General features: G+C 43.9%; 1 protein-coding gene across 2 annotated transcripts in view; it reads left to right on the top strand.

The window, feature by feature from the left end:
* The window catches only part of ATAD2 (ATPase family AAA domain containing 2), a 69,283-nt gene that overhangs the window by 15,445 nt on the left and 36,242 nt on the right, over window positions 1-17,596 (top strand). For both annotated transcript variants that reach the window (XM_040354923.1, XM_040354922.1), the window contains exons 6-13: window positions 409-499; window positions 4,875-5,033; window positions 6,851-6,974; window positions 10,301-10,408; window positions 11,550-11,658; window positions 13,301-13,416; window positions 15,365-15,539; window positions 17,319-17,407. In XM_040354923.1, coding sequence (XP_040210857.1) covers window positions 409-499; window positions 4,875-5,033; window positions 6,851-6,974; window positions 10,301-10,408; window positions 11,550-11,658; window positions 13,301-13,416; window positions 15,365-15,539; window positions 17,319-17,407 — 971 coding nt within the window. The remainder of the gene's footprint in view (window positions 1-408; window positions 500-4,874; window positions 5,034-6,850; window positions 6,975-10,300; window positions 10,409-11,549; window positions 11,659-13,300; window positions 13,417-15,364; window positions 15,540-17,318; window positions 17,408-17,596) is intronic.

The raw sequence follows: 17,596 nt of genomic DNA, 5'->3' as shown, positions 1-17,596 counted from the left end.
GGATATAATTTTTCTCCCACAATGTCCGTAAAAATATAGCCCCTTCAAATGTAATGCTCTGTACCAAACAATATCAACTTTAATTTCCAATTAAAATCTGTGAATAAATTGCTATGTGCTTTGTCAATGTAACAAAATGCCCTGTATCTCCACTGGCCATGTTTGAGCTCCAGTTTTAGTAAATCAACCCCATTGTGTCAAAACTGCTTGCAAAAGCTGTGTGAGGACACCGAACCTGTGGTCTATCCGCAGTGTTTTCGCTTCATTTTGCTTTACTTTTTGTGTTGCCATGTAAGTGGTTTCAAATATTTGATATGAATTGTATTGGATAGTTGTAGGGTGCACACTACTAATTCCAAGTTCACCTAAAAAGCATCCTTTTATAAAGTTTGTTTTCTTGCCTTCTAGGAAAATGTTGATATGTATTCTCGTGTGAAGAGAAAACGTTGCAATTCCCAGCTTGATGAGGAAACCACGGACAACCAAGAGGAAAGTGGGGGTAAGTTTGCCTGCCTGCGATTTGTACAGAACAGACAGGCTAAATTGGAAAAATAAGTGATGTACTAGTAACTAAAGAGGCCGCTTATTTCATTTGGTGGTATGTATGTGGATATGCGCACACACTCAAGGCTCCTTTTCAGGAAAAATGAAGTCTGCAGCTACAAATACTGTAGCTGCTGACTTTTAACATTGGGACACTTGCCTGTCCACAAACACAGTGGGGGGTCTTCTCCCGAGCAAAATGATTGCTGCCGCTGCCTTGTAGCTTCATAGCCCATTCCCTGTTGCACATACGCACTGCGCTTTGTGACTGGCCCAGCGGCAGGGAAAAGGAGAGTAGCCGAACTTCCGGCTGACTTTGCCATAGCAAACTTATGTAGAAGTGGGAGCGTGTACCTGTTCCTCGATCCCTCCTTGAAAGGTGCCAAATGTGAAAGTGGAGCTTCCCCCTTTTGGTTAGAGCTTCGTTTATAATACCCTTTTTAGCATGTGCTGTGTTTTCTCTTTTTATGAAAATCTGGTTAAGGTGGCATTGCTGCCTATATATATACAGTGAGGAAAATAAGTATTTGAACACCCTGCTATTTTGCAAGTTCTCCCACTTGGAAATCATGGAGGGGTCTGAAATTGTTATCGTAGGTGCATGTCCACTGTGAGAGACATAATCAAAAAAAAAAATCCAGAAATAACAATGTATGATTTTTTTTAACTATTTATTTGTATGATACAGCTGCAAATAAGTATTTGAACACCTGAGAAAATCAATGTTAATATTTGGTACAGTAGCCTTTGTTTGCAATTACAGAGGTCAAACGTTTCTTGTAGTTTTTCACCAGGTTTGCACACACTGGAGGAGGGATTTTGGCCCACTCCTCCACACAGATCTTCTCTACATCAGTCATGTTTCTGGGCTCTCGCTGAGAAACACGGAGTTTGAGCTCCCTCCAAAGATTCTCTATTGGGTTTAGGTCTGGAGACTGGCTAGGCCACGCCAGAACCTTGATATGCTTCTTACAGAGCCACTCCTTGGTTATCCTGGCTGTGTGCTTCGGGTCATTGTCATGTTGGAAGACCCAGCCTCGACCCATCTTCAAAGCTCTAACTGAGGGAAGGAGGTTGTTGCCCAAAATCTCGCAATACATGGCCCCGGTCATCCTCTCCTTAATACAGTGCAGTCGCCCTGTCCCATGTGCAGAAAAACACCCCCAAAGCATGATGCTACCACCCCCATGCTTCACAGTAGGGATGGTGTTCTTGGGATGGTACTCATCATTCTTCTTCCTCCAAACACGGTTAGTGGAATTATGACCAAAAAGTTATATTTTGGTCTCATCTGACCACATGACTTTCTCCCATGACTCCTCTGGATCATCCAAATGGTCATTGGCAAACTTAAGACGGGCCTTGACATGTGCTGGTTTAAGCAGGGGAACCTTCCGTGCCATGCATGATTTCAAACCATGATGTCTTAGTGTATTACCAACAGTAACCTTGGAAACGGTGGTCCCAGCTCTTTTCAGGTCATTGACCAGCTCCTCCCGTGTAGTCCTGGGCTGATTTCTCACCTTTCTTAGGATCATCGAGACCCCACGAGGTGAGATTTTGCATGGAGCCCCAGTCCGAGGGAGATTGACAGTCATGTTTAGCTTCTTCCATTTTCTAATGATTGCTCCAACAGTGGACCCTTTTTCACCAAGCTGCTTGGCAATTTCCCCGTAGCCCTTTCCAGCCTTGTGGAGGTGTACAATTTTGTCTCTAGTGTCTTTGGACAGCTCTTTGGTCTTGGCCATGTTAGTAGTTGGATTCTTACTGATTGTATGGGGTGGACAGGTGTCTTTATGCAGCTAATGACCTCAAACAGGTGCATCTAATTTAGGATAATAAATGGAGTGGAGGTGGACATTTTAAAGGCAGACTAACAGGTCTTTGAGGGTCAGAATTCTAGCTGATAGACAGGTGTTCAAATACTTATTTGCAGCTGTATCATACAAATAAATGGTTAAAAAATCATAAATTGTGATTTCTGGAATTTTTTTTTTTGATTATGTCTCTCACAGTGGACATGCACCTACGATGACAATTTCAGACCCCTCCATGATTTCCAAGTGGGAGAACTTGCAAAATAGCAGGATGTTCAAATACTTATATATACAGTGAGGAAAATATCTATCTCTCTCTCTCTATATCTATCTATCTATCTATCTATCTATCTATCTATCTCTATGTTTCAAAGCAAACTGTCTTTCTCTGAAGATCTGGTTGCCCCTATTATAAATTCCTAGACTACAGCCTAGTTCCGTGGCTGTGTATGCTGCATGGCAGTTCTCTAAAACAGGGTTTTGCTTTTCGTTTACGTTGCATCAGCAGGCTGGTGAAATGAGGAGCTGCCAAACTAAATGTTGCAAGACTATAGATCAGTGCATGTTTGATCAGTGCATGCTTGATGTAGTAATGGACTTGAATCTGCTCCTGAGAGCAATACGGTCACTAATGGCAGATATTCACAGCTCCAGCTAGATTGAACTTTGTGGTTACCCTATCCAAGATGAAATGTTGTTGTTTGACATATTTTCTGTTAAGTGGCATGACTTATGGAACGGTTTGTCCTATCCTTTTGCATGTAGTTGGACTGATTTGATTGCTTTGTCATCCCTCATTCTGTGAGGAGTAACTGTTTTGGCCGATGCTGACTTGCATTCTTCTTATGACCCCCCCCCCCCCCCCCCAATACCAGGGATCGCCAAACTTTCTAACCAAAGGGCCAGTTTACTGTCCTTCAAACTTTAGAGAGGGTTGGACTAGTGCCAGTGGGAGAAGAAAACAGTCCTGGCGTCCGTGAGAGTAATTGGTTCATCTATTTATTAGGAGGAATAATGCCACGTTGGGTCAATTGGGGGAGGGATGGATCCCCCCCTTTTTTTGGAGGGGTGTCGGGAGGGGTGGCTCCCCCCCCCCCTTTTTGGGTGTCGGTGGGAGGGGTGGCTCCCCCCCCTTTTTGGGTGTCGGTGGGAGGGGTGGCTCCCCCCCCCCTTTTGGGTGTCGGTGGGAGGGGTGGCTCCCCCCCCCCCTTTTGGGTGTCGGTGGGAGGGGTGGCTCCCCCCCCCCCCCTTTTGGGTGTCGGTGGGAGGGGTGGCTCCCCCCCCCCCTTTTGGGTGTCGGTGGGAGGGGTGGCTCCCCCCCCCCCTTTTGGGTGTCGGTGGGAGGGGTGGCTCCCCCCCTTTTGGGTGTCGGTGGGAGGGGTGGCTCCCCCCCCCCCCTTTTGGGTGTCGGTGGGAGGGGTGGCTCCCCCCCCCCTTTTGGGTGTCGGTGGGAGGGGTGGCTCCCCCCCCCCCCCCCTTTTGGGTGTCGGTGGGAGGAAAAATGCCCCAAGAGCCCGATAAAGGCAAAGGGCTGCAGTTTGGAGACCACCACTCTATACTCTTACACCAGCTGCTATAATGTTCCTCGCATTCCATTTGTATATAATTTTGTAATGTCTTTGTAAAGCATCTAATAATAAAGAATTATTGAGAAATAAAGTAATGTGAGGTGATAATATTTCAGAGCTTCTGTGGTGAAATTTGAAAATGTATTTCTCAACCATGTCTACAGCTACTGAGGTAAAAGGCTTGTTTTAACCACTTCCAGACCTTAGGTGTTTTTCAGATTTGGTGTTTGCAAGACTAAAACTGTTTTTTCTGCAAGAAAATTACTTAAAACCCCCAAACATTATATATATATTTTTTCTAACACCCTAGAGAATAAAATAGTGGTCATTGCAATACTTTTTGTCACACCGTATTTGCGCAGCGGTCTTACAAGCGCACTTTTTTGGAAAAAAATCACTTTTTTGAATTCAAAAATAAGACAACAATAAATTTGGCCCAATTTTTTTATATATTGTGAAAGATAATGTTACGCCGAGTAAAATGATACCCAACATGTCACGCTTAAAAATTGCGCCCGCTCGTGGCATGGCGTCAAACTTTTACCCTTAATCTCGATAGGCCCCCTCTCCCGCCACCGATAACGGCGATCTCGCGGCGAATCTGCCGCGGAGACCGCCGTTATCGTTTACCAGACCGCGCACACTAAAGATGGATACCTCGGTTGTGGCAGCAGCTGCTGCCGTTACCGAGATATCAATCTTTAAAAAATGGACGTACATCGTCGTGCGCAGGTCTGGAAGTGGTTAAAGTGTATTCCTGCTTGTTGAGAAAATGTAAATACCGGTACTTTATTGTGCATAGTCTGGGCACAAATTCAATCTGTTGTGTTTTTGGTTTTTCTTTCTTTTTTTTTCTCCTTCAGAAGAATTTTAAAATTTGGATATAAAAAACACAAGTCTCTCTATGGTGCTTCCAAAAATGCTCACTCTGCTTTTAATTTATTAGATTCCTCTGAGGAGGCTGATGAAGACCATGAAGATGATGATGAGGAGGAGGAAGAAGAGGAAGACGATGAGGAGGAGGAGGATGGAGAGGAATTTAACCAAAAACGTTACGAGCTGAGACAGCGAAAAGCTGCTGTTCCCTACCAAGTTCCTCTACAAGGTGAGGAAGAACGTTTACCAGGAATAAAGTCGTTTCACCTATAGGACAGAGATGAAGATGTCAGCCTGAGACCTATGAAATGTATAGGTGGTCACTTTTCCTGGAAAAGGGAGTTCTCTTTCTCCAGAATATAGCATCACTAAATGTCCTTTAGTAAGATCTGAGGGAACAGTTTCTGGTTTAGTGCCCTCTGCTCCATCGGGCACATGGAACCATGCAAATGTTTTGTTTATAAGCCGTTTTCAAAATGTTCTAGTGTTGCCAATGTGGGCTTTTGAGGTTGTCCACGTTACTACTTCGGAGTGGTTGTGTAATGTCTGAGTACATTTTTATGTTGCGCACCGGTGGTTTGGCCATGAAGGTTTTTGTTTTATCATGCTGGAGCAAAGATGAATTGTACAAGCTCAAAACTCCTTTTATTGAATTGGTCAGGTATGCATCACAGGTAGTGTTCAACATCTGAGATGAGGGGACACATCTGATGATCCAAAAGGATCCAGAAGATCAAGTCAAGTGCAATCGTATGAAAAGAGGCTTATTCTTAGATATGCACTGCGCTAGGCAAAATAGCCAAGCACAGTCTCGTGTAGAGGTGAGGCTGGAATGATGACCTCTGGAAGATTTATTTCCCCCTTTCATGGCCAGGCCATTTTTTGCAATATGGCACTGCGTTGCTTTAACTGACAATTGTGCGACGCTGTACCCCAAAAAAAAAAATCACCTCTGCAGTGTTCCCCCCCACTATAAACAAACAACTGACAATTTTTGAAAAAAATATGTTTTTACATCCTGCTTTTAAAAAACCTATCCACTAAAAAAAAAAAGCTTTCTTCAATTTAGACCAATGTGTTCTGCTACTTATTTTTGGTATATATAAAAAAAATCCCAATAAGCGTTTTTCTTTGTTTGCGCAAGTCCTAGCGTCTACAAACTATGGGATATTATTATTTATTTTTGATGATAATGGCGATCAGTGACTTATAGATGGGCTGCGATATTGTGGACAAATCTGACACTTTTGGGGACCAGTGACACTAATACAGTGATCGGTATTTAAAAAAAAAAATATGCACGGTCACTGTACTAATGACACTAGTTAGGAAGGGGTTAATATCAGGGGCGCTCAAAGCATTAAATGTGTCTCTAGCCAGTGGTTGGTTGCTGCAGGGGTGGTGCTTGTACTAGGGGAAGACATTGATTCATGTTCCTGCTCTGTAGGAACACTGGATCAATGCGTTCTCTACAAAACAGCAGTCTGCCTTGTTTACATCGCTGTTCTGCCTCTGTGCTGAACATTAGTGGGTGCCAGCAGGCATCAACTCCGTGGTACCCGCCTTGCCACAGTATATCCTACGGAGGGTGGTCATAATGTGGTTAAAAGGTTGGACGCATATTGGCAGATAGTTTGCTGCGTTTGGCGGCGGCTAAACATGGCCCTCTGCTATGGAAATATGTAAACTGGTCCATTGACTTTGGCCAGTTTGTGTGCAGACAGAACTCTGCAGAGATGCTGACCCTGGATACACTGTCCCCACCCAGAGTCGGTTGGAGGCTCCTGTTGCATGTAACCGTGCAGATGAGCAGTTACATGACAACGGCAATGGTGCTGGCCATTGATCTGTACAGAGTTTGACAGCTGCCACTGCTTGAACCCAGTGTGTGCAGGTAACATCTATTACTGGCAGCTACTATTTGATCGTATAAATGTGTTCATATGCAAACGGATATTTTTTGCTTTAATATAGTTAAAATGTGGGTTTCCTACTGATATAAAAGTATTTCTATATATACTAATAATTATTTTTTGTCTTTCTTAGAGCCCAGACACCATAAGAAAACTGATATGTTTTACGCAAGTCCATCGTCTCCTGTCAGGCAGCGTCGCTACCGGTTTGGTTCTGCCGGACCTAGAAGTCCATATTGCAAGAGGCGTCTTGGAAGGTTAGCATTCACAATTTTTGCTTTTGTCTTTCTAGCAATAAAAAATGTAATGCCAAATAAGAATACATTTCAATACTGCCAGGAAATGCAACGCGCTGCTTGGTCAGAATGACCTATCGCTTCTATGCCGCAAAAAGAAACTAAAAGCTTGTGGGCACCTGTTTAATAGAGGATCAGTGGAAGCAGTCTGAGTCCCTCTGTGGCATTAAAGCGGAGGTCCACACAAAAGTGTAACTTCCGCTGTCTGGATTCTAGCCCCCCCCCCCCCCTCCGTTTTTTACATTTGACACCTTTTTTAGGGGGGTGCAGATACCTGTATAATACAGGTACTTGCACCCACTTCAGGGCACAGATGGCCGCAGAATCTGCAGGCAGGAGTCTATGCCACTGATTACAGTTTGAATGGGGAAAAGGCCAAAATCTCACTCTGGATATTACGCAGGTAGGGTTAGGGAGGCTTTCTGTCATGGAGACAAGATTGTAAGTAAGGGAGCTACCCCAACCTTAAGGCTTAATGTATACAGGATGTTTTTGCAACCTCACCTGAACGATTTAATTTGACAAATGGCAACCCACGTTTCTAAAAAAAATATGGGCAAAAACTAAAAAAACGCCTGTAAACGAAACACAGGTTAGTGAGTTTAGCAGCGTTTGGCAGCGCTTGAAATGCCTTTGAACTCCATTTTTTATTTATCCCCCCCCCCCAAAAAGCCTCTAAACTCAAATGCCTATAAATGACCCTGTGTACATGTACTGATAGACCCCTTTCACACTGGGGTGCTTTTCAGGCGCAAAATGCCAAAAATTGCGCCTGCAATATGCCCTGAAACCGCCACTGCTGTCTCTCCAGTGTGAAAGCCCCGAGGGTGTCCTGCTAGCCGCATCTTTGGAGCGGTGTATAATACTGCTCCTGCCTATTAAAATTAATGGGCACCACGGCTATACTGCCGGCAAAGCGCCGCTGCAGAGGCGCTTTGCTGTGGTTTTAACCTTTTTCTCGGGCGCTAGCGGGGGGTAAAAGCCCCCGCTAGCGGACAAATAGCGCAGCAAAATTGGCGGTGAAGCGCCATAGGAGAAGAGTTCAGGGGCAGTTAAACGCCTAAACCTCCGCTTACCAGCAGCAGTGTACATGAGGCCTAATAGTTGTCATTTCTAAGCTTGTTCTGTTTACGGTAAAACCTTAATTTTCCACACACCATCGCAATGGTCACCAGGTCAGAATGGGTTAAGTAATCTTCTGAAAAAGGACATGGCAATAAAAACCTGACAGGTTTTTCATTCAAAACGAACATATATTTTTTTTTAAGAGTTGTGTTAACACTCTGCACTCACATTCTGCAGGCGTTCTCAAACTACCGCAAGTCATGAAGATTTTAAAAATACCTGGAATAGAAAGTTCCTTATCGTATGACTCGACACTCTTGACGCAGACGAAGACGAAGGAGAATCTTGTCTCCTGGTTCTGCTGGACCTAAGCGCAGCCTTTGACACGGTAGACCACAAACTGTTACTGATGCGACTAGCCAAGGTAGCAGAAGTCGCAGAAGGTGATTTACCATGGTTTTCTTCCTTACTTGAAAACCGATCACAAACAGTTAAATTGGGTTCTTTCACGTCGGAAAAGCGCACGGTGTCATGTGGAGTCCCCCAAGGATCCCCCCTGTCACCGGTGCTTTTCAACATCTATCTTCGTCCTCTCTTTGATATTATCAGTAGCCAAGAACTACTCTATCACTCTTATGCAGACGACACGCAACTGTATTTTCGCATCTGCAACAAAAAGGATCATCATCCCAGTTTAGAGAAATGTCTCTCTTTGATAGAAAACTGGATGACTAAGAGTTATCTTAAACTCAACAGTTCAAAAACAGAACTCCTTATGTTTCACGCCAGCCGAAAGAGTCAACTGGCAACAACCTGGACACCGCCGCCCATTCTGGGCCAAATCACCCCTAGCTCCAAAGTCAAAAGTCTCGGGGTCATCTTCGACACCTTCATGACAATGGACGCACAAATAGGGTCAGTAGTCAGCGGAGCGCACCATCTGTTGCGCTTACTACGCAGACTTATTCCATTTATCCCCAAAGAAGACGTAGCAGTCGTGGTGGGAACAATCGTGAATTCCAGACTGGACTATGCAAATGCCCTTTACCTCGGGCTCCCAAAGTACCAAATCGCTCGTCTGCAAGTCGTACAGAATACGGCCGCCAGACTGGTGACTGGGAAAAAAACATGGGAATCAATCTCACCTTCGCTGAGAACCCTTCACTGGTTGCCAGTAAAAGACCGAATTGCATTTAAAGCACTCTGCCTGACACATAAGTGCATCCATATCTTTGCGACAAGATAGAACCTCACAATTCCAATCGCGTTCTGCGATCCACCGACCAAAATCTGGTCAGGGTACCAAAAACCAAATACAAGTCCAAAGGAGAAAGAAGGTTTGCTTTTCAGGGTCCTAGACTATGGAACGCTTTACCAACCAGCATTCGGTTGGAGGAAAACCACCTGACTTTCAGAAGACAGATCAAAACTCTGCTCTTTTGATGTCATGAGACACGAACAACTAGCGCCCAGAAGCGATTCAGTTCGCATGCGCCGCGCTTTATAAGTTTTTCATTCATTCTTGATCTGACCTGACAAAGACTGTGCTATGTTACCAGTAAGGCTTCACTGCTGCTTGTAAACGGATGTTTAGGAGCAGTTTGGGCATTTTTTTCGGCAGCCCCCTGAACCCTCCTCTGTTATCTTATGTGTACATGTACACTTAGTCATTTTTATAGTAGTTTAGAGGCAGTTGAGTTTATAAAAAAAAATTAAAGCAGATAAATCTCATTCAGGACAGTAGTAGTACAATGCTTGTAAACATTAAGATACTGCGTTTAGCCGAGGACTGGTGCTGTAGCCACTTTAAGCCTTTTTTTTCTGACTTGTCTAAACCAATGGTTCCCTTTTGAGAGCAGTCTTGACTGATTCGACTTTCAGCCCATTGATTTTTGAATGGGAGTCACATCTAAGTCGGCTCATCATGATCAGACTTTTGGTGCGACTTGTACTCTGAGGATATTGAAGAGGGAGGGGGGGCCCCCACGCAAAAAAAGTAGGTACTCCACCCAAGATCCTTACCAGGCCCTTTTGAGTCTTGTATGGATCTTGAAAGGGAATCCCACACCAAAATAAGTGTGTGGGGTCTCCATGTTTTTTTTTTTGGCATAGGTTTTCCTTTTAAGAACCATACCAGACTCGGTTGCTGGGAGGAAAACCCACGTCTTCATTTTCCATGAAACCTAAAATCTATGTACAGTATTCCAACTTTTTTCTTTCAGGAGAAGACATGCAGTGCATAGCAATGACTCCACATCCTCCTCTTCTTCAGATGATGAGGAACATTTTGAGAGGCGCTTGGTTCGAAGCCGTAACAAGGCTATTTCCAGGTAAGTGTCTCCCCCTCCATTTCTGGGACTACACTATCCCTAAAAGCGACAGGTCTGCAGTAACCAATTGGGAACCGACTGGTGTCTCCCCGACCGTGTGCTCGCCATGGCAGGCAACAATGAGATCTAATAGAGGAACAGTTTCTGCGAATTTGTCAGGCTGCTATTGCCGTCTAGTTAAAAATTAAATAAAAAAAAAATGTAATGTTTGTCAATTCAACAACAGAAGCTGGATATTTAGTTTACTAAAAATCTAATTTACTAGGGAAGGTAAATTACCATTATTAAAGCGGAGCTCCGCTGAAAAAAAAATTAAAAGCCAGCAGCTACAAATACTGCAGCTGCTGACTTTTAATATTCGGACACTTACCTGTCCTGGAGTCCAGCTCCGTCCGCAGCAGAGGACGAGCGATCGCTCGTCACTCTGCTGCCCCCCGCCATCCTCAGTGAGGGAACCAGGAAGTGAAGCGCTCTGGCTTCACTGCCCGGTTCCCTACGGCGCATGCTTGAGTCGTGCTACGCCTGCCGATTGGCTCCCGCTGTGTACTGGGAGCCGTGTGTTCCCAGAACACAATAGGGGGGGGGGGGATGGGAGGTGACGTCATGCCCACAGTCTGCCCGAGACAGTGTGGCCGGAAGTGGGTGCAAATAGGTATCTGCACCCCCCCCGATGAAAGGTGTCAAATGTGACACCGGAGGGGGGGAGGGTTCCCATCAGCGGGAGTTCCACTTTAGGGTGGCGCTCTGCTTTAAGAAAACTGATGCTACCGAATTTGGTTTGGGCATCTAAGCTTCAGTTGAATTGATGAAATGTTTAAAAATGTAATACTATCGAAATGGATTGAGGTGGACTCTTCCACATGCTATACAAGTGAAAGGTTTGCTAGCCTGTGAATTTCTTAAGACAAAGCAAATGGTTGATTTAGCGCATTGGCGCATACCCAATATGGAAATTTCAGTTTGATGGAGCTGATCTTATTGAAATAATTTATGCTTGTGGTTCATACTTTGCATAAGTGTGCTTCACCTTTCCCCTACATTATGCAAATCGAACATCATGGAAAATGCTTTTAGAAATGATACTGATAACCTGATTTAATTTTTGTATGTTTGTTTTTATTTTTATGTTTTTTAAATAAAGGTGTCTTCCAATGAACCTGCAGAGAGAGGATTTAAAGGGACTTCACAAAGATCGCATGAAAATTGGTGCTAGTCTAGCAGATGTTGACCCAATGCAGATTGACAGCTCTGTGAGTCTAATGCTGTTGTAATAAACTTGAAATGGTGTCATGTCAGTGGCTCAAAGTATTGAAGCCTAAAGCCTCGTAGTACGATGGTTGGCAGGGTATTGACTGTTGTCCCAAAATCTGACCGTTGCTATGCTCTTTTTGACAATTGTTGTCCAACTTTCTGCCAACAAATGATGGATGACATGCTAGTAAAGTTTCGGCGGACAACAGTTTGCCGGCAGATTTTCTGATGGTCAGTACACAAATGCCTCACACAAGTCAAAAGTGCATGCTCGGAATCAATTCTCACCAAACATGAAATTAGTAGAAGGGGCCCAAAGGGTGGCGCTCAAGAGCTGAAATTCCTCGTAGTACGTCACTACTTTCATGTTTGTGGTACGACAATTGTGTACCGTTGGTATGCAAGACCAGATCCTGGCACACACCCTTTTGACAAAAATCTGATGCTTCGTGGGCCAACAAACATATCGTGTGTACGAGGCTTAAGAATCAACACTATAGACAGACTTTTAAAGGGGTTGTAAAGGTAAAAAAAAATGTTTTCCCTAAATGGCTTCCTTTACCTTAGTGCAGTCCTCCTTCACTTACCTCATCCTTCCATTTTGCTTTTATTAAATGTCCTTATTTCTTCTGAGAAATCCTCACTTCCTGTTCTTCTGTCTTTAACTCCACACAGTAATGCAAGGCTTTCTCCCTGGTGTGGAGTGTCGTGCTTGCCCCCTTCCTTGGACTACAGGAGAGTCAGGATGCCCACTAACACACAGCTCCTTTCTCTATCTGCAACGTAGAGAGCGTCCTGACTCTCCTGTAGTCCAAGGGAGGGGGCGAGCACGACACTCCACACCAGGGAGAAAGCCTTGCATTACTGTGTGGAGTTAGACAGAAGAACAGGAAGTGAGGATTTCTCAGAAGAAATAAGGACATTTAAAAGCAAAATGGAAGGATGAGGTAAGTGAAGGAGGACTGCACTAAGGTAAAGGAAGCTATTTAGGGAAACAATGTTTTACCTTTACAACCCTTTTAACATTCTGGCAGCATCCATATTCTACTTGGTACACAATTTTTATTTACTCGACCTCTGGAAGATTTTACACCATGACCAGGCCATTTTTTGCGATACGGCACTGCGTAACTTAACTGACAACTACGCGGTAACCAAATAAAAGGTGTCGGTCCCCCCCACCCCACAAGTTTTTATTTTATTTTTTTTTGCTGTAAACTAAACACTGACAATTTTGGGGTAAAAAGCAATTTATTTTACTTTTTTTTGCTATAAAGCATATCCAATAAATTAAATCCTAATTTCTTCATAAACTTTTATATATTTTTAGTAAACTAAAAACACCAATAAGCGTATAATTGTTTTGCAAAAAAGTTTATAGCATCTACAAACTATGTGATATATACTGTTTTTTTTTTTTTTTTTTTTTTTTATTTTTTTTAAATGGCTAGGGCGATTTAAAGGGTTAAATGTGTACCTAGGCAGTGTTTGTATTATCAAGCGGTTAAACCCCATGTGCAGTAGCAGCTGTAGATTATGCCTGAAATTGGTAGAAAATCTACATGGTTAAATTTTTTTTTTTTTAAACAAAAAATGCAAAGAATAGGACATCAATAAATAAATTTTCCTTTTTTCCCATAGGTACGGTTTAGTAGTGTTGGCGGTCTCTCTAAACACATATCTTCATTAAAGGAGATGGTGGTTTTCCCATTACTTTATCCAGAAGTTTTTGAAAAGTTTAAGATTCAGCCTCCAAGGTAGGTTAACATTCTATTATATGAAAATAAGTTTAGATGTGTGTTGAAAGATGGGCTAAGAATCCTTTTCTTGCTGTTTGCTTAGTACAGACAAAACAAGCTCTGCCTATAGGAGGTTAGACTCGGAACAAAGTTGCTATACCCCCTTCTCTAGGCACCTCATTGAATATAGCAGATTGGTGGACAAAAGATTCTAGGATGCTGGTGCTCAGCCTGTGGCCCTCCTGTTCTTGCTCTATGGACCTTTTGCAGTCCCCAGGAGTTGGGGAGCATTGATTTCCAAGGAGGTTGTAGCCCTGGTTCACACTGGTGCGATTTTCTGTACAACTTTTTGCAATTTCAGCCCACGATGTAACCGCGGCCGAAATCGGGACTGACAAGCGGGAGTGAACCTGTCAACCTGGGCGTAATGATTGTTATCTCTCACATTGCATGCGCCCATTCTGTCTTTTGCAGCAGATTTATTCTTTCCAACATCCAACTGTCTCCTAGTATGTCTGCAGTTTTATCATCTGTAGTATTACATTTACTGAATACTGTGTGCAGCCCTTTGGTGCTTTGGGCCTCCTGAACCATCTACAGTGAAACTGGCCATCTGACCCTCACCTGCTATCTGGGTTTTAAGAGTTTATCTCCTTTAAAGTGGTACTAAAGGATCAATATTTTGCCTTCATGCATTCTATGCTGGATGCTGAGAATGGGTAACTGCAATCTGCAGTTTGAAGCTTTTGTTGCAGAAGTACAAGGAGGGCTGAAAACCAAAAGTGTCTAGAACTCAAAAGGTGACAGTGGCCCTCCGTTTTTTATTAAATATTTATAGGAATATGTAGTAGTGTTGGATGATGAGCATAGGTGACAATTTAACATTGTGCAATAATGCATTTCATAAAAGACCACATGTGAGAATATTTCTGTTCTTTTTGGTGGATGTGCAAAGCTCCCAAAGCAGTACGAGCCAAAGAATCTCTCTCTCGTTCTTTCTCGTGCTCGCTCGCTCTCTCTCGTGCTCGCTCGCTCTCTCTCGTGCTCGCTCGCTCTCTCTCGTGCTCGCTCGCTCTCTCTCGTGCTCGCTCGCTCTCTCTCGTGCTCGCTCTCTCTCGTGCTCGCTCTCTCTCGTGCTCGCTCTCTCTCGTTCTCGCTCTCTCTCGTTCTCGCTCTCTCTCGTTCTCGCTCTCTCTCGTTCTCGCTCTCTCTCGTTCTCGCTCTCTCGCTCTCTCTCGTTCTCGCTCTCTCTCGTTCTCGCTCTCTCTCGTTCTCGCTCTCGTTCTCGCTCTCGTTCTCGCTCTCTCTCTCGCTCTCTCTCGTTCTCGCTCTCTCTCGTTCTCGCTCTCTCTCGTTCTCGCTCTCTCGCTCTCTCTCGTTCTCGCTCTCTCTCACGTTCTCGCTCTCTCTCTCGTTCTCGCTCTCTCTCTCGTTCTCGCTCTCTCTCTCGTTCTCGCTCTCTCTCTCGTTCTCGCTCTCTCTCTCGTTCTCGCTCTCTCTCTCTCGTTCTCGCTCTCTCTCTCGTTCTCGCTCTCTCTCTCTCGTTCTCTCTCTCTCGTTCTCTCTCTCTCGTTCTCTCTCTCTCGTTCTCGCTCTCTCTCTCGTTCTCTCTCTCTCGTTTTTCTCTCTCGTTTTCTCTCTCGTTTTCTCTCTCGTTTTCTCTCTCGTTTTTCTCTCTCGTTTTTCTCTCTCGTTTTTCTCTCTCGTTTTTCTCTCTCGTTTTTCTCTCTCGTTTTTCTCTCTCGTTTTTCTCTCTCTCTCTCTCTCTTGTTCTCTCTCTCGTTCTCTCTCCCTCCTCCCCCAAGGCAGTTAGGGGCACATGGTTCTGCTTCCTTGAGGAACAGGTTCTTAATAGGCAGTTTCTTATATGCATATATTGTGGTTTTGAAAGTTTAACATTTGCAGGAGACTTTCTGCATGAATCACTTTGTGGTTTATTTATTTTTTTCCCTCATTCTCTCCCCAGGGGTTGTCTGTTTTATGGGCCACCTGGTACTGGAAAAACATTGGTTGCAAGGGCCCTGGCTAATGAGTGCAGTATCGGTGACAAAAGAGTGTCTTTCTTCATGAGGAAAGGAGCTGACTGCTTAAGCAAATGGGTTGGAGAATCGGAACGTCAGCTGCGACTGCTGTTTGACCAGGTGATGATATTCTTTGAATGGAATTGTGGTGTGAACTTGGTCAATCCTTGGTGCCATAGCTTTGCGCCAACCTCATTAGACCTCTGCTGATTTCTATTGTGGGCAGAAATTACTGCAAGTCTAAGAAATGTATAGGAATATAATTGTTTGCCGGCAAGACTGTACAGATAGGCAATTTTAAACTATTGGAACGTTTTTGCCTATGCAATACAAATTCAGTAAAACATAACACAAATGTTTTTTATAGATAATTTCTCACATACTCATGTGGACGTTGGTTAAGAATTCTTTGAAAGAAATCCAACACCAACAGTGATATAACCTCCTTCTGTGAAACCTCCAATAATAGTGGGCTTACCTATTCACCCATCTCTAGAAAGGTCAATCGAGCAATGATCGTAACCATCTAGAAGGTATTGCAGGTAGAGATGCACAACCTGATTGATCAATGTTGAGTCCCTTTCACATGGGCGGTTTGATCGGGTCTACCTGTCTGTTTTTTTTTTTTTAAGGCGGACCTGATTGGACCATCCATTATCCTCTATGGAGCAGCGAATGTAAATTGGCATGTGTCCGTTTTTTACACCGGCCTACATCCAATCTGTTAAAAACACATTCCCCATCTATCGATCGGATGGCAGTCGGGTGTAAACACAGGCGGTCCGTTTACATGTTACCGCCCATTGAGGAGAGAGCAAGGCTGTGTCTGCTCTGCATAAGCGTACTGGACGCAGACTAGCAGACGGATTCCCCACTATGTAGGCGCAGTCTGCTCCGTGTGGAAGGGGACTTGGAATAAGCTGTAAAGATTGGTGATTAAAGTGAAAAGTTACATGGTTGGATGCAAGACAACCTGCAGCTGGGCTATGTGTACTAAGCCTTTTGTACCCATTTAGTTTTTGTAATTGCTACCAATTCTGCATCCGATTTAATTTATTCCACAATTTTAATGGACAATTTTGTTTGCTAAATCTCACCCAGCAGCCCTATGTGGTTTGGCCTTAAAATCGTCTTAAAGTGGAACTTAACCCCTCCTATCCTTTACAGCTGAGGAAGTGGCCATCTTTGCCTCTGCTGATCTGCAAATTCAATGGTGCTACATGCGATTTTAGTTTCGACACCAGTCATTTGATGGCTTGACAGTTCAGTTGAGAGCACAAGCAACTGTCAGTTCATGGCATGCCTTGAATGTAACGGTTATGGGAAACCTTTTGTATGAATGTTTTTTGTTTTTTTTTCCCCCTAAATAGCTTCCTTTTACCTTGGTGCAGTCCTCCTTCACTTACCGCATCCTTTGATTTTTCTTTTAAATGTCCTTATTTCTTCTGAGAAATCCTCACTTCTTGTTCTTCTGTCTGTAACTCCACACAGTAATGCAAGGCTTTCTCCCTGGCGTGTCATGCTCGCCCCCTCCCTTGAGAGGGGAGGGGGAGAGTAGGATGCCCACTAACACACAGCTCCTTTCTCTATCTGCAATGTAGAGAGCGTCTTGACTCTCCTGCTCGCCCTCTCAAGGGAGGGGTGAGCACGACACCACACCAGGGAGAAAGCCTCGCATTACTGTGTGGAGTTACAGACAGAAGAACAGGAAGTGAGGATTTCTCATAAGAAATAAAAACATTTAAAAGTAAAATGGAAGGATGAGGTAAGTGAAGGAAGACTGCACTAAGGTAAAGGAAGCTGTTTAGGGATTTATTTATTTTACCTTTACAACCCCTTTTATTCTGGTTTAATAGCTGCACCCTTTCAGTTCTAACTTATTTTTGTTTTGTTTCTTAGGCTTATCAGATGCGTCCATCAATTATATTTTTTGATGAGATTGATGGCTTGGCACCAGTCCGATCAAGCAGACAAGATCAAATTCATAGGTACTATAACCGATCGACTGTTCTATTTTCATGCACAGCTTAACGGCACTTAATAAATCAACACCTGGGTACGCAGAGCTGAAGCAAAGAAGTATGAAGCTGCTGGTGCTATTGGCAGCCTACTGGATGTCGGATCAATTAAAGCAAGCCAAACAATGGAGCCAATTTCTTTCCTGCCACCAAAGATTG

Source organism: Rana temporaria, chromosome 5 (genome assembly GCF_905171775.1).
Source record: "Rana temporaria chromosome 5, aRanTem1.1, whole genome shotgun sequence".
In the NCBI taxonomy this organism is placed as follows: domain Eukaryota; kingdom Metazoa; phylum Chordata; class Amphibia; order Anura; family Ranidae; genus Rana; species Rana temporaria.
This window is presented reverse-complemented; position numbering and strand designations above follow the sequence as displayed.